Source organism: Lissotriton helveticus, chromosome 2_2 (genome assembly GCF_964261635.1).
Source record: "Lissotriton helveticus chromosome 2_2, aLisHel1.1, whole genome shotgun sequence".
In the NCBI taxonomy this organism is placed as follows: Eukaryota; Metazoa; Chordata; class Amphibia; order Caudata; family Salamandridae; genus Lissotriton; species Lissotriton helveticus.
The window spans coordinates 130,529,253-130,545,884 of NC_136060.1; the positions used below are offsets into that span (position 1 = coordinate 130,529,253).

Consider the following 16,632-nt stretch of genomic DNA (forward strand, 5'->3'; position numbering starts at 1 on the left):
GCTAAATAGCTTTGAGGAGAGGAGAACATTGCCCAACAGGCTCAACAGATTCAGGCTCAACAAGGGGAGTATCAGAAGCGAGCATTAGCCAGATACGCTCCAAAGTAGGGGGAACCCCGGAATGGAGAAACTATTTTCCCTTACTGATGATTCAGAAATATCTAGTGCAAGCGAAACACACTTAGACAGTGATAGAGACTTGGGTCACTCTGGGGGTGATTCAGATAGCTCCTTACCTAAACCATCTACCCAAAAACAGGCGTCCTCTCAAACAAGCATTGTCATAGCCAATAGGTCTTGCCTTTGGGACCTTATAAGTCTTTAGCCATGCAACAGTTGATGTTGTTGCACCAAGGATATTGTGCTAGGTAACTAAACACTTATAAGGTCCCAAAGGCAAGACCTATTGGCTATGCCAAGGGAAGCTAAACCCCCACTGTACACTCTTCACACATATGGCTATTCATTCTATGCCGAAACGTAACATAAACTTCTGTAATCCAAGGAGAGTGTGGATCGTATGGGGACAACCAGGACAGTTCAAGTTAGACAGCATAGAATATGTGCACCAAATTGCACGACTGATTTCGGTCCAAGAGAGTTTGTGTGGAAAGTATCCCAATAAATATTGAAATGAGAGAGACAGAAAGACAGATATTGGGAGTAAGGGAATTATTGAGCAAGAGAGAAAGACACAGGGAGTGATAAAGAATAAATGACAAAGAAACTGAAACAAAAATATAAAGATGGAATTTGGGAATTAGGAGAGAATATGAGGGGAGGAGGGAGAGAAAGGAAAGCTGCGGGGTAAAGAGGGAAAGATGGAGGGGAGGTACAGCGAGATTAAACAATGTAAGAGACAGAGGTAGGAAAATAGTGAAGAAATAATGCTGTGAGAGAGAAAGAGACCAAGGAGATGCAAGAAAGTGAACCAAACCGATAGTGGAGAATAGAGATAAAAATGGGGAGTTGGATAGAGAGGAAGGGATAGTGAGGTGGGAGAGGTAGAAGGGGAGCGATCAAACGAGGGAAGTAAGAGAGAAAAGTATGTGATAGGAATGTAGAGCTTGGATGAGGTGTCAGCTAGAGAGGAATAAAGAGACATGGAAGTAGTAGGAGAAGGAGAGAACAGTGGGGAGGGATATAGAAATAGGAAACCTGGAGGTGGGTGGAAGAAAAAGAGAGTGAAAGATAAGGAAAGGAGAAACAGGTAAAGAGTGGAGGAGGAGGGAGTAGAAGAGGGAGTTGGGACTTATGGAGGAAGAAATACATGGAGAAAAACTGAGAGATGAGAGAGCGCAAGATAATGAATAATATAGAGATGGGAGAGGGATAGTGAAGGCGAAAGAATGTAAGAAGAATTTTTATCAGGTGGAGTTAGGTTCGGAAGAAAGAGACCAAAAGAAGGAAAAGGAGAGTGTAAAATACAGAGGGAGGTGTGGGCTGTGTGAGAGAGAGGAACGCTTGTAGAGATGTGCAGACAGTTGGCAGAGGGAAAGGGAGAAGGGGAGAGTATCGTGGAGAGGGAATTTTGAGCAAAGGAGTAAGTGAAGGGTCTAGAGAATATAGAGAGAGTAATAAAATAACACAAAGAGAAAAGGTTAAACAGGGAGAGACTGAAGGAGAGTAAAAGACTGAGAGGGGAGGGCATAAACTAATTGGAGTGGATAGGATGGGGTAGAGAGAGAAGAGGGGGTAAAGAAAGAGTCAGTGAGATGGAGTGAAACAGAGAGAGATGGAGATAGAGTAACGGAGAATGTGTCAGCAAAAAAAGGGAAAGGCGTAAAAAGGGTGAGAGAGAAGGTGGAGTTATGAGAAATCAAAGAGAAAGGGAGTGGGGAGAAAGACATGTAGAGTGTTGCAAAAGATAAAGAAAAAAACAGAGACAACATGTATAAGTAAAAGTGGGGAGGATTCATTATAATTTAAATAAGAATGAAAATAAACTGATAGCAGCATGCGACTCCAAGTGCAGAAGCGTTCTTTGTACAGAGATGTAATGTGAATAATTGTTTTACTCAGTTGCTGAAGTGGAATTAGTGAGCACACGCACAGGTTGAGCAGACAGACAAGGAGTATGAACTAGAAACAAAGTGCTCAGTAAATGATTAGGAGGGAAGGAGTGAGGGTTAGCAGGGAAAGGAGGGACGCGAGGAGGGGTGGAGTGAGAGAGTATGAGCCTGTGTGTAAAGACAGTAAAAAATAATGATATGATATGAGAGGTGTGTTTTAGGAAAAGTGTGCATACGGAAAGCAGCCTGTCAGAATATGGGCTGGACCTCTCCCTCCCTAATCATAGATTTACTCTTAGACAAAACTCCTTCCCTCTCCCATTCACTCACTCACTTCAGGCCAAGTCGTCCCCTCGCTCTGTCCCTCTCTGTGAAGTCCCCGAGACAGAGTCAGATCTCACTCCTCTGACAGCAACGTATCCAAAGAAGACTTATTTCTTTCTGAAAGGGAGAGAGCCTGCTTTGCAGAAACTTCACTGCAAACTTTTCATCATAACCCTCCTTTTGCCGGAGTGGAAGGAAAAACAGAAACCTGTGCTTGTTTGTGGGGCGAGGAGCTACACGAAAAAGCGAGGCACTTTTAAAGATGGAGTGAAAGCGCTGCAGCATGCCACGAGTGGTGCGCGCGCACTCGTGTTGCTGGTAAAAGAATTTCTCGCTTTCACTTTTCCCGCCGCGCGTGTGAATCGCTCTCGACTTCCAGCCTCTAGCTTGCGGTTACCAGCAACACAAGCTCGTATTGCCCGTAACCGCAAGCCTTAGGCCGGAAGTCCAGAGCGATTCCAAGAGGTCGTTTTCCTAGAGCAGCGCATGCGCCCTGTGCTAGGCTTGACCTTAAAAGGAGGAAAAGCACCGGGGGAAAGAGGCCTGAGATAAGGGGGTCTGAATCGGATCAAAGCTGGACCAGCCAGATTGGGACTAATGTTAAACACTCCATTTTTGCAAGAGGACTGGGGGTTAGGAGGAAACGAGATACCTCAAGAAATATCAAAACTATTACCCGAGTCACAGATAGTATCGGAACCACCTCCATCGATGGGGTTAATGTACTCTACCTTAAAGCAAATGCAAGGGAAAGCTTGACAAGAGCATAAGAGGGCTCATTTGGCAACGAAAAAACGACAAGGGGATTTTCGTAAGGTTAGCAAAGCATGCACCGAAATATCAGAACTCACAGCACTGCTGGAAGAACAGATTTTAGTACTGGAGGCCGGGGCCGAGGCCACGGGCGGTACTTCTTCGCAAATGAAACCAGGATGATGGATGTTATGTGGAAGTTGGAGGATTTCGAGAACTGCCAGCAGCGGAATAACCTGAGAATGCTGAGCATTGCAGAAAACGCCAAAGAGGATGACATCCGAGGGTTTGTGCTACAGTTGCTGAAGGGGCCTTTCCGGAACTGGCTCTTTGGGACTGAGACTCAGAGGTGCAGAGAGTGCACCGATTCCCACTTATGCTAAAGAAGAGAAGGGGGCAGATCGATCCTAACGAGAAGCCTACTGCCATTCTGATTTTTTTGGGGGGAACTTCCTCCTGCGACAGGCAGTGTTTGATAAAGCAAGACCCGAAGCCAGACACTCTGCTGAAGGGCATACCTTCTTTGTAAGGCCAGATTTCTGCCATACAACCGTGGAGAGCAGGTGGAGGCTGCGACAATTGATTACGCCTTTCCAGAAGCTTGGCTGTTACGTGTTTTTAATGAGCCCTGTCCGCCTCAAGGTTATCTATAAAGGGAGTCCAAGGGTGTTCCCTTCAGAAATTCAGGCCCAAGAGTTTCTACAGGAAATATTGGGTGGGGGGAAATAGAATTGGAATGGTTCACAGCAAGAAACCTCATGGATAGGGTCGATAGTGGGGGTTATTCTTTATTTTGATTCTCCTTTGTTTTTTGGCTTAGATTTGTTGTACACATGAGTTTTCTATTTTAGGTTCAGTAGGGATGGGGTGGGCGGCAGTGGGTGGCAGCAGGATGCAGGAGGCATCACAAGGGTCCTCGGACCTATTTTGCCTGATTAAGGGGGGGGTGAGGGGTCAGGGGGTGGGGAAACTGATCCAAGAAAGGTCTTTTAGGGGAGAAGGCACAGCAGCATTCCAAAACGTGTGGTAGCCAGTCCGGCCCTGGGAGAAGGCGATGTCAGACATGGTGAATATGCTCAAACTGGTACTGATCTCTTGGGTGAATGGGTAAGCTAAGGATTGCCTCTATCAATATCTGTAGTTTAAATAACCTTCTTAAAAAACGTAGGGTCAACAAGGACATACAACATCTAAAGGCAGATATAGTGTGCCTCCAGGAGACACACATAGAGACAAGCAGATGGGAGGTGGCAGAGTTGGTGGGTTACAAATTCGTTTCTAGTACGTTGCAGGGGACGCGAACATGTGGGGTTGCTATTATGGCATGCAAGGGGAGAGCCAGGTTCAAGTGCGGACAAATTGGGAAAATGGGTTATTACGCAATGCTGTACCAATAATAAGTCATTCACGCTATGTTCAGTGTACAGTTCAGTGCTAGTTGACCCTGCTTTGTTTGAGTGGCTTTTTATTGAGCTAGTTGGGTGGTCGCTCCCCCTAATAATTTGTGGAGACTTTAATATAAACATTAACCCTAGAGGGGGCAAGTTAGGGGAAGGCCATATAAGTTTGGAAACCCAAGGTTTTTAAATCCTTAGCACATTTATGTATTATGCATGGATTCTCTGATGTTTGGGCTATGCAAGAACCGCAGGGTCCTGAGTACACCTTGCTAGGCTTGACTACTTCTTTGTGTCTCATGAGATGGTGCAGACATGCCATATATATAAGTTCCCTCGAGTCATGTCTGACCACAATCTGATGGTTTTTAAAATTGGAATACAGGCTAACCTGTCTCCGATCTCTCGCTGGACTTTTGAAAGGGCTCTGCTATATGACGATTAATTGATCAAATACATGAAGATCTGGATTCCTAAGTTTATAGCACAGAACAAAGGAAGTGCCAGGCTTCACGGCGGGGACAAGGCGGGGGACATCAAGATACGGCTGGGCGTCTCAGAGGAAGGAGAAAAAACTCGTACAGGAATTATATGGGAAAAAATTGGAGGCAGAAAGGCAATTGGTGAGGGCAATCTCAGGAGGGGAAGATATTGACAAGGCAGTGCACCAAAGCTGTGACAACACACCCAACACAGGACTACCACCACCAATTGCAAGTGAGTTGTGAAATGAAAATCAATCATGTTATGCACTTAATCCGACTGGCCATCAGAGAGAGCCAAACTCTCTGCGCTTTAAGAGCACAGCTTTGGTGCACTGTGTGAACAAATATGGGCTAGAAAAAGATATGTATACTGGATATGTATATATGTAATTAGAATCTTCCATTATTACTATTGTAGATATTGTTTACCCTTGTCCTGAGGCAGCCGGAAGAAATTGACGCCTGAAATGCGACTGCTTTAACAGCTAATTTTGAACAGTCCAACCAATTTCAGCTTGTTTAAAGGTTGCTTACGCACATAGCTAAAAGATAGAGAGTTATGATACCTCGTGTGCGAATAGGACTATCTCTTTGTGTACCACTCAGACTTATGAGTGCACACTAGTACGTATAATTGTTAGGGTATTGTAGAAATCATTTGGAGTATATGTACATTTGTCTGTTTGTATTATGTATATATGTATGTACTATTGTTTTTGTTTTCTTGATTAATTGATGTGATCAATTGGTGTGTCAGAAGACCTGCCTAATGTCAGGTGTATATATATGAATCACTGGTACTTGTTGCTATAGAAATGATTGATAAGGTCAGGGTAATTAATGGTACATTGGACTGAAATAAATGAGAGAGTCATCCCTCCATTCTTTTTTGCTTTTCATCTTTTTGATGCCACAGACAGTCAGGCTTATCTCAGAGTCAATGTGTAAAGCATTTGTTCATAAACACATAGTAACACAGTGAAAACAGGACAAATGAACACAACACCAGTTTAGAAAAATAACCAATGTTTAGTTGAATAAAACAAGACCAAAACGACAAAAAATCCGACATGCACAAGTAAAGATATCACAGTTACAAGGTTCAGCATAGTTCAGTTTTTGGAAAACTATGGATGCATCAATTTTTAGTTCAAAGTATCTGGGATGTGTCAAAATCAAAGGATGAAAACACGCCCAGGGGCGATGAGCCGCCGAAAACAAAGTGATGCTTCGATTCCTTTCTCTCAGTGATGCATCAATTCCTTGCTGCCAGAGGAGGTGGTGCGTCAATTCCTTGCTGCAGTACAGGGGAGGTGATGCGTCAATTCCTTGCTGTCTGGGAAAGTGATATTTCGATTCCATTCTGCAAAGGGAGGTGATGCATTGAGTTTGGGACACGCGGCTTTGGTTCCTTACTACTGGGCAGCGTCGATGAAGACTTGGCGCACAGGTGCGATATGTGGAAAATCCCGGTACACTGGGGTCGATGCAGCAGCAAAACAGGTGCAGCTTTTATTCTCTCAGCCACAAGCAGGTGATGCATTGAATATTCATCCGCATAGAAGGCCCTGTGCCAGAATCAGAGCGGGTGCCTCGGAGACATGGTGCTCGGGACTTGAGCTGCAGCGATCTTAGAGCCGCACGACAGGTGCTGCGTCTATTTTTTGGCCACAGCGATGCATTCGTTTTTCAACTGCATGGTGTTGTAACTTGATTATCGCCCCTTATTTCCCTTGTGCATTTCTTCCCTACTGCTCAGCCAGGATGAGTGTTGGAATGTGTGGTGATGTCACGGAATGCTTTTTTATGTGTGGAGTGCCAGCTGCTGGATGCAGGCTGAGCAGCAGGGAGGGTGCTCCTGTTGGGGCTGCTATTTACCATCTTACTTACTATCTTATCTACAGAGTGAATGCACAAGCAGCCCAACTGTCACCCTTCCTCAGATTTGGATTCTACAGGCAGGCAGATGCACAGAATGGCAAAGCAAGAAAATGCCCACTTTCTAAAAGTCCAAAATTCAAACCACAAAAGGACAACCTGGCTCCGTACTGTCTTAGACTCCTATTACTAATGGAGTGACGAACAGACTACTCTCTTATCCATTCGAATGGAATTTTTATTGAACCATTCCTTTTTTAAATAGTCTTTAGATTGATTTTTTTTTTAAATGACTGAAAAAGAAACACCTATTTTTCAAATTAACACACAAAGCACGACATATATGTAAAACAATTCACAATGACCTACACTCATGGACATACATGGACACACACACAATAAACAGGTTACTTACAGCAAATTACAACAGCAAAAAAATCATCAAATTAATATGTACATTAATTCAATACAAATACATTTATAATTTGCATCATATACATGAAAACAACAATAACAATCATGTAAATATCCAATTTTGTGGGCCAAACTTATTATGTCAACAGGGATATTCTGAGAGTGTCAGGATAATATATTAATCATCAACAAATTCCTTCCAACGCTCAACACATTCACATTTATCTAAATGCCTCCGTATCTCAAAATGCCAATGTGTTTCAAGACCCAGGTTGCTGGTACTGGGGGCTCCCATCAGGGCTTCATATAAATGGTCAGGATATTCTAAAAAACAAAATAAATAAGTGATGCAACAACAGCATCAACCCCAAATCCCTTTTTTTCTCTCATGTATTACGCTAGCGTGTTATCTACCTGATTTCCGAATTAGAGCAGCCGCTCAAACTTTTGGTTCCAGGATTTTGACTGTCTGCCAGCAAAATAGTTTTTTAGTTGCTTAAGAGTGCCACGTCTCACTTTGCCTGTATGAAATTCTGCAAAAAATTCCAAAAACCCAAGGGATGGTTATGTCTACTCTATTTCTCACGATTCAAGCATCGCGGTGAACACGGTTAAAATTGTACCTTGCGCTTTCACTACTGAGTAGATAGAGACGTTATTCGTTGAAGACTCGTGAATCTATTAAAGGGGTATTGGATTCATTAAGAGTGTATTCCACAGAAAGCTACACTGAACATTTTAAAATCAAATGCCAAACGGTCTTACTTCAACCGAGTCTTTCCACTTCCAGACTCTGAATGATAACGACTGCTCTTGTGCTCGAATGCGAGCGTGTTCACCTTTGCGAGAAATATTTTTTAATAAAAATGCAAACACGTTAGAGTGCGGTCATGCACTGTCAGTGTTCAAAATTTATATGGAACAATGGAAGAAGGGCACAGGGCGGACTTACTTGTGTCAGCTCTACGAGGTTAATTGATCTTGGACTCGTGCAAACTGCTGGTTAATTCTCAACACGGCATGTCAAGTCCGAGCACTTCCTGTTAGTGGAGTTAATATTTATGGGTGATAGATTTTCACCCAATCAGAACGTTCTGTAAGCCCTCATCTTACAATAGACAGGGAAATGCATTGTGGGGCATGTAGTGTCCCCACTAAGCTCTAGACTATTCTGTCTTACCATTCAGCCCAGAGGAAGTGCAGTTAAATTTTAAAATGAGATAAGCTTCCTTTTTCAACAGAGCAGCATCAATGTCAAAATGACATTTGGATGTATCTAAACCAGACAATACAGTCCACTTAAAATCCTTTTCACAATGAGATTTGTCAATAAAGTGTTGCACCATTGGCGCAGTGATCACCCTCTTTTTTATCCTTGATCGGTGCTGTGTAATCCATTGGTTTAAACTCTGAATGGCGCCATTTGATGCCATTATGGGAGAATTCAACACCTTCAACTATGGAATCACAAGCAGCATAGGATAGCGGAAGGATAAAAGGGGAAGAAAGGTTTGCATTCCAATAGCACTTGTTACCCCTGATGGGGTGTTGAAGCACGCATTCCCGAACCCAGGATTAGTGGTGAATTAGTATAGTTGAATATGGAATTCGAGAAGTGAACATGTTCGCCTGTTAATTTTGATTGAAAAGGATAGTGGAGTGATAAAAAGAGTGAAGGATTTTTTTCTTAGGTCTTAGCAGTAGCAGGAGGCTATTGGATGAGTAAAAAGAAGTTTTGGAGGGGAGGAGTCAGAGGGAAGAGTTTAGAACGGTTTGTTTTGGTGATAGGTATAGTAGAAAGAGGTGTCTGATGATACAAGGAGGGGTAGAGTAGGATAGAGTCAAGAAAGGGTTATTTTGGGGATCATGGTAGTGGCATGGGGTTTGGGATAAATGAGAGTGGATCTAGAGGATATATTGATGGATGTATAGGCTGAGAAATAGGGAAGTGCACTGGAAATGCTAAATTGGAAGAAAGTGATAAATATATAGATCCATAAGTACCTTAAGTTTGTGGATGTGGATTGTGTGGGCTGGGTATTGCTAAATGGGAAAATGGGCAGCATTTCTGGCCCTGGCCCAGGTCAGTCTCGAACAGGCTCAAACAGGCAGCAGACCTTGTCCTCTCCACCCTTAACAGGCTCAAACAGGCAGCAGCCCTTGTCCTCTCCACCCGTAACAGGCTCAAACAGGCAGCAGCCCTTGTCCTCTCCGCCCTTAGCTGAGACGCCCTAACCCTGGCCTTTATTAGCACTAGTAATCAGGTGACCCCATCAGCCAATGGGAACTCTAGCCCTAACACTATCCAATCACAACACTAACCCTAAATTCTAGAACCAATAGGAGACCAGGACCTTACAGCCAATCTTAGCCCTAGTCCAAGCACCCAAACAGTACAAAAACCATGATATCTACGTCCAATAGAGGCCCTCGCCCTACCAGTAGTCCCAACCCAAGTCCAAGCAACCAATGGTACAGGAAGCCCTAGTCCCTACTTCCAATAGAATGCCTAACCCTACTCTTAGTCCCACAACTAGTCCAGCAACCAATCACAACAGAAGCCCTAATCGCTACTTCCAATTAAAGGTCTAACCCTAGCCCTAGTCCCACCCTACGCCCAACAACCAATAACATAGGAAGCCCTAGTCCCTACTTCCAATAGCAATCCTAACCCTAGCCCTAGCCCTAGCCCCAACCCTACATTGCTTGAATCACAGACCCAGAAACCAATCAGAACCCTCAAATACCCAACCAATGAGCACACTAACCCTAATCCAATAGAAACACCAGATACAACCACCAATCAGTGTACACATGTACTAACCACTAGCAGACCATATAAGGTCCTGGCAACCTCAGACAAGGTTTGCTGGCCAGGGAGTTGGAAGCTGCTTCTCCTGTTCAGAATCTCCCAGGAGACAGACAGGCTCAATCCACACTTTGGACTTCTGCAGGTAAAGGCCTCACTAACTTGAAATCTAACAATACTGTTTGAATAAAACTTTACTCCCTCTCCTGGCCGAAAAACAAAGTGCATAGTCCCTAGTAAACACAGTTTAAACAACTGAATTGTCAACAGGAATGGGAGGGATAAACGACAGTGTATGGACTGCAAATCCCACAATTCACATGTTAAATAGAAGCAATCATGGGCAGGGAAAACCACAAGTTTAAAACACAAAACAGGTGATCGAATATGCAATCACAGGCAGGTTAAACCTACAATTTTAAACTGTAAAAACCACAGGCAAACACAGTAATCACAGAAAGGGAAAATCGTTTTTTTAACAACTTTTGTTTTGGGGAAGAGTCAGCACTCCTTGCCACTTCCTGGACTCTGCTCACTGCATCTGGGGCACAGGAAGGCTGCAACTTACAAGATGGAGCAGAATGATTTGGGGGTGCACCCAGCAAAGACTTAAGGGGCCTGGGCAGGTGTGAGGGGAGGACTCAGAGTTGCATGGTAGCTGAATAGCCAACAGTCTGCTGGCCTGGGGGTGGGTGCTGGGGAGCTGCTTCTCCTGTTCAGAATCTCCTAGGAGACAGACAGGCTCAATCCACCGTTTGGACTTCTGCAGGTAACGGCCTCGCTAACTTGAAATTTAACAATACTGTTTGAATAAAACTTTACTCCTTCTCCTGGCCAAAAAACGAAGTGCACAGTCCCTAGTAAACACAGTTTAAACAGCTCACAGAAGCACCCTTTTATGTAGAATATCCCTGTTGCTGAGGGGCGGGGAGGCTGGTTTCACTGGTTCGTGAACAAAAAATGGTGGCTGGGGGTGCACTTTTTTAACATACAGGTCTTAGCACAGAGCAGAGGAGACATTTGGAGGGAAAACTGAATTGTGAACAGGAATGAGAGGGATAAACTACAGAGTTTGGACTGCAAATCCCACAATTCAACACGTTAAATGGAAGCAATCATGGGCAGGGAAAACCACAAATTTAAAACACAAAACAGGTGATAAAATATGCAATAACAGGAAGGTTAAAACTACAATTTTAAACTGTAACAACCACAGGTAAAGACAGTAATCACAGAAAGGGAAAATCGTTTTTATTTTAACAACTTTTGTTTTGGGGAAGAAACAGCACTAGAATGTCTCCTTACCACTTCCAGGACTCTGCTCACTGCAATCTGGGTCACAGGAAGGTTGCAACTCGCAAGATGAAGATGTATCAGAAAACATGTGGGAGCATAGACTAGTAGAACATTTGTTATTACCTATTGTATCTCACTGCATTTGAGCCTTCCAAATGTAAGCCATTGTGAAAGAAAGAAGACCTTTTGAAAAATGCCCTCTATATCTTATGCTAGTATGAGTACCCACAAATTCAGAGTTGTACAAAAAACTACTGCTACTAAACTACACATCTTATGCCCACTACAGAAATACATAGTTTTTCTTGATACCCATTTTTCACTCTACCTATTTCCCCACATGAATGGGTCTATACTCGGTACACAATGAAAAAACATTATATGGTGCAGCTCAGTTATTGGCTCTGGATAGCTTTGGTTGTTGGAGAACATACAAATCATATAGATCCTAGCAACAGTAGGATCTAGCGAACGTAACAGTATATTGCTTTTTGTAAATCGGCCATCGTGACAAAAAGTTACAGATGAAAACCTTATCACAAATGGCCATTGTTTCCTACTCCTTTTTAATATATCTTTTTTTCAACAGTTAGTTTCTTTTGGAAAACCTTGAGGGAGCTACACATATGACACCTTGCTGAATTTGGAATTCTGTTGACTTTACAAACAATTATAACTTTTCTGGATCCCGCATTGGTTTCAAACTGGGTTCCACCACTAAGTAGGTTGAGGGCACACAAAATGGAAAAAAAAATCTACTCTTTGAAAAATGCCAAAACTATGGTAAAAAATGTTGTTTTTATATTCAGCTCTGCATGCTCCTGAAATTTGGGACGATAGCACAGCAAACGGTTTGTTGAAGCACTTTTAAAGAAAAAAAACAAGCAGCTTTATCCAGACCACTTGTTTTCTTTTTTCCCCCAAAAAACTCAAATTGTAACTATATGTTGCCCATTTTCCTGGTCCCCTTACTGACAATCCACAAACCTTGGGTATCTTTATAATCCCCAGGTTGTTGGAAAAAAGGTAGCAAGTTTGGCTTGAATACCTTATGTGGAAAAAGGTTAAAGAGGTGTTAATGTGTGAACTACCCTAAATAGCCCACAAAGGCATCAGCAGTTAAGGGGTTAATAGCATACTATTTTTGTTTCAAAGCCCTTCTTTGCTTGATATCAACCATGTCAAGCTTATTTTAATAACTTTGCATTGACAATATTGATAATTTTTACTGCCTCTCCATTTTTTAGTGCTTTATTTGATTATCACTGAATAATGTTAAGCTGTACATTTATAGCTATTAATCGCCCTCAAGAGGCAGTCCCCTTTTTGGGCCAATTACTGTTTAGGGGTGTATTTACTAGTTGCTGCTGCACACAGTAGAGGGCAATAACTTTTACTTCTCACCTATCATTGTTTGCACACCGTTAGAGACAAATACGCATGAGTCTCACTGTTTCAAACCAGTTCTAGGACTTTACATTTGTTTTGAGTTTACTTCCTTTCCTGTGACATACCTGTAAAAGGAATATAGACAATGGTTCGTGCTTTTATAACTATTCCCTTTACTAAAGTTTCTTGATCTTGTTTCAGCTCCTCCACAAGATGCAGGCAATAGAACCACTCTGGAGAGCCGCATAGCGTCTACAAAGGCTCGTCTGCCTGCCTTGGAGTCCAGAGTTCAGCTTCTCAGGTTAGTTTACAAAACTTACTTTTTGGTTTGTGACACTTTAATAGCAGTAACCTAACATTAAAGGACAGCACCATGCGCAAAGACCTCCTAGGCTGACCTTTAAGTGAAAGTATTCCTTTTAAGATTCTTTTTGGCTGTGGTATCAGAGACGAAATGGAAACTTATTTTTTTTTTCAGTGAAGTGAAATTCCATTTTTAGCTCTGCATGTCAAACGTGTGCAGCTTTTCAAGCACACTGTGCAAAATATCTATCTGGGTCAAAAGTTTTAACTGTTTTCAGCATACTTTCTAAAAATACCTTCAAACCATGGGAAGAGAAGGGAGGGTGGAGACCTGCTAGGCCTGAGCTCGGCCCATTGCAGTTTACAAGGTCAGTGCCAGAGACAGGTACCTGCCCCTGGGCCGGACTGGGCTTTCATTCCACTGGGCATTCCCCGATGGGCTGGACTCCGGTTTTGGAAGCCCAGGGCTGCTTCTGGGGCCTGTCTAGCCTTCCCCAGCGCCCCAAGGTTAACTGCATCAGGCACAGCAGGACCTCAAGAGAGCTAGAAATAGAGGGAGGGAGGGGAAAGGCAGAGAGAAAGCGATCAGAGAAAGAGGAGAGGAGAGAGATAAGAATAGATTGATGCAAAGACAGTGATTGAGCGAGAAGACGAGGGTACCGGGACCGGCTTGAGCACTTTTTTAGCGGACGAGCTTCAGGGGGTGTTTGAGGTGTGACAACCCACCCTAATAAGCCCATTCTTGGCTTGGCAGTTGGTTCTGGGGGCCCTAAGTCGGGTCTGCTATGTCTATGGTGGTTTTTCTTGTCATATTGATGTCACTAAGAGGATTTAGCATCAGTAACAAAAACAGATTTAGACCTACATTTGCAAAGATTTAAATAGATTTTGTGTTGGGGTTTCATCACTTTCTTAAAGCAGTCCCAACGCAAAATCCTTTTTGGTATTTAAAAAGCCAGGCAAATGTTTATTTGCATGACATTGTATGAAAAAGTAATGCAACAAAGCTCATTGTGCTATTCTGCGTTACTCTGCCTCAGGTAGGCGTTCCATGGGTGGTACATGAGCATTCCCGTACCCAGGAATTTTGATGCAAAACCTTTTTTAAATAGGCCCAGATTTGCAAAGACTTGGTGTCTGGGTTTCATCACTTTTGTTGATGCAGCCCAATGCAAAATCCTTTTTGATATTTACAAAACAATGCAAATGTCAATTTACATGACTTTGTAAGAAAAAGTAACACAATGCAGTTTTTTGTGATGCTTTGCGGTACTTTGTAAGGAAGGCTTTCTATGGATTTTGATTCAAACCCATATTTACAAAGAGTTGTCAGCATGGGTTTGCGGCAGATTGTAGTGCCTGCCGGAGGCTGGTGTAATGAAGAAAAGTATCTTTATTTTGCCTTGTTATTTTCTCTTTGCATGTGTGCTGCGCCCTGTAGTACACATACAGACCGGAAAAAGCCTCTAAGGAGTATTTATTCAGGAAGGTAGACTTTTCTGAACATTAACCATCCTGACCATAACGAAAACACACTTGCACTATGGTGCAAGGGTGCCTGCATTGGTGCTTTACAGCCCAAAGTGAGCCAGCGGCTGGAGAGAGCAGAACTGCACCATTTAATTAAAGATATAGCACAGTTTTGCTCATTTCAGGTGAAGCAATGCAGTGGAGCCACTTTGTTTACTTCTCTGCGATGTGCCACTTCTTTGTAACTATTCTCCATAATGACCAGTTTACCAAAAAAGTAGTAAATATGCACCCATTGAAATATTCCTTGAATGGATGCAACTTTACTCCTTTTTGGAATTCACGACACTTGGCGGCATTAGGCTTGGAAAGCTACGCCAGTCTCCGGTTATTAACCATTGGCAATCATACACCTAAAAGGTGATGGGATGAATACTTGCAAATAGTCTAACCACTGGCAACCCCTCAGAGTAGCATTACAAACTATTGTTTTTCACCCACTGTGCCACTCCAGACAGAGTTTTGGAGGTCTTTACTGCCTTTACTTTGCCTGTCAAATCTCTGTACACTTGCAGGAACTTGCATTGGTTCCTGTCAATGAAGGAAATATTTAACAGGTAGCTGTCAAATGCATATTAATGTTACAAATCATGCAGTACATAATCACCTGCTGATTTAATGTTGCCTTCAGGTTACTCAATGTTAAGTCAAGTCAGAAATTTGTATAGCGCGCTACTCACCCAGAGGGTCTCAAGGCGCTTAAGGGAGAAGGGTTAGTTACAGCCAGCTTTTGAGTTGCTTTCTGAAGGAGAGGTGGTTCTGCGTGAGACGGAGGTGGGTGGGGAGGGAGTTCTAGGTCTTGGCCGCCAAGTAGGAGAAGGATCTTCCTCCCGTGGTGACTTTTCGGATGCGCAGAATCGCGGCGAGTGCTTGGTTGGACGAGCGTAGTTGGCGGGTGGGGGTGTAAAAGGTCAGGCGGGTGTTGAGGTATCTGGGTCCTAGGTCGTGGAGGGCCTTGTGTGCGTGGGTGAGGAGACGGAACGTGATTCTCTTGTTGACGGGGAGCCAGTGCAGGTCTCGTAGGTGACCGGATATGTGGTTGTGGCGAGGTATGTTTAGGATGAGTCGAGCGGATGCGTTTTGTATGCGTTGAAGTCTTTTCTGCAATTTGGCTGTGGTTCCGGCGTAGAGGGTGTTTCCGTAGTCCATTCGGCTGGTGACAAGTGCTTGGGTGACTGTCTTCCTTGTTTCGGTGGGGATCCATCGAAAGATCTTTCTAAGCATGCGTAGGATGTTAAAGCAAGATGATGAGACGGCGTTGGCTTGTCTGGTCATCGAGAGGGAGGAGTCTAGGATGAATCCCAAGTTGCGAGCATGGTCCGTTGGTTTGGGTGTGCTGCCTAGGGCCGGGGGCCACCATGAATCGTCCCAGGCAGAGGGGGATGATCCTAGGACGAGTACTTCCATCTTGTCAGAGTTCAGTTTTAGGCGGCTATTCTTCATCCATTCGGCTACGTCTTTCATCCCTTCGTGTAGGTTTGTTTTGGCGGAGGTTGGGTCTTTGGTGGGGGAGAGGATCAGCTGGGTGTCGTCTGCGTAGGAGATGATGTTGAAGTTGTGTTGGCGTGCGATGGATGCGAGGGGGCTCATGTAGACGTTGAAGAGGGTGGGGCTGAGCGATGATCCTTGTGGCACGCCGCAGATGACTTCGGTGGCCTCTGATCTGAAAGGGGGGAGGCGGACTCTCTGGGTTCTTCCTGCGAGGAACGAGATGATCCAATCCAGTGCCTTATCTTGTATCCCGATGTTCCTGAGGCGTTGTACCAGTGTGCAGTGGCAGACTGTGTCGAACGCTGCGGAGAGGTCCAGGAGGATGAGGGCCGCAGTTTCCCCGTTGTCGAGCAGTGTCCGGATGTCGTCTGTGGCAGCGATGAGGGTGGTTTCGGTGCGGTGGTTGGCTCGGAAGCCGGACTGTGAGGGGTCGAGGGAACTGTTAGACTCAAGGAAGGCGGCGAGCTGACTGTTGACGGTCTTCTCTATGACTTTGGCGGGGAACGGGAGGAGCGAGATGGGGCGGTAGTTCTTAAGTTCGGTGGGGTCTG

The 16,632-nt window shown here is 44.0% G+C and overlaps 1 protein-coding gene across 1 annotated transcript in view; it reads left to right on the top strand.

The window, feature by feature from the left end:
* The window catches only part of LOC144821761 (uncharacterized), a 348,292-nt gene that overhangs the window by 96,919 nt on the left and 234,741 nt on the right, over positions 1 to 16,632 (top strand). The window contains exon 6 of the mRNA XM_078678955.1: positions 12,959 to 13,058. Coding sequence (XP_078535081.1) covers positions 12,959 to 13,058 — 100 coding nt within the window. The remainder of the gene's footprint in view (positions 1 to 12,958; positions 13,059 to 16,632) is intronic.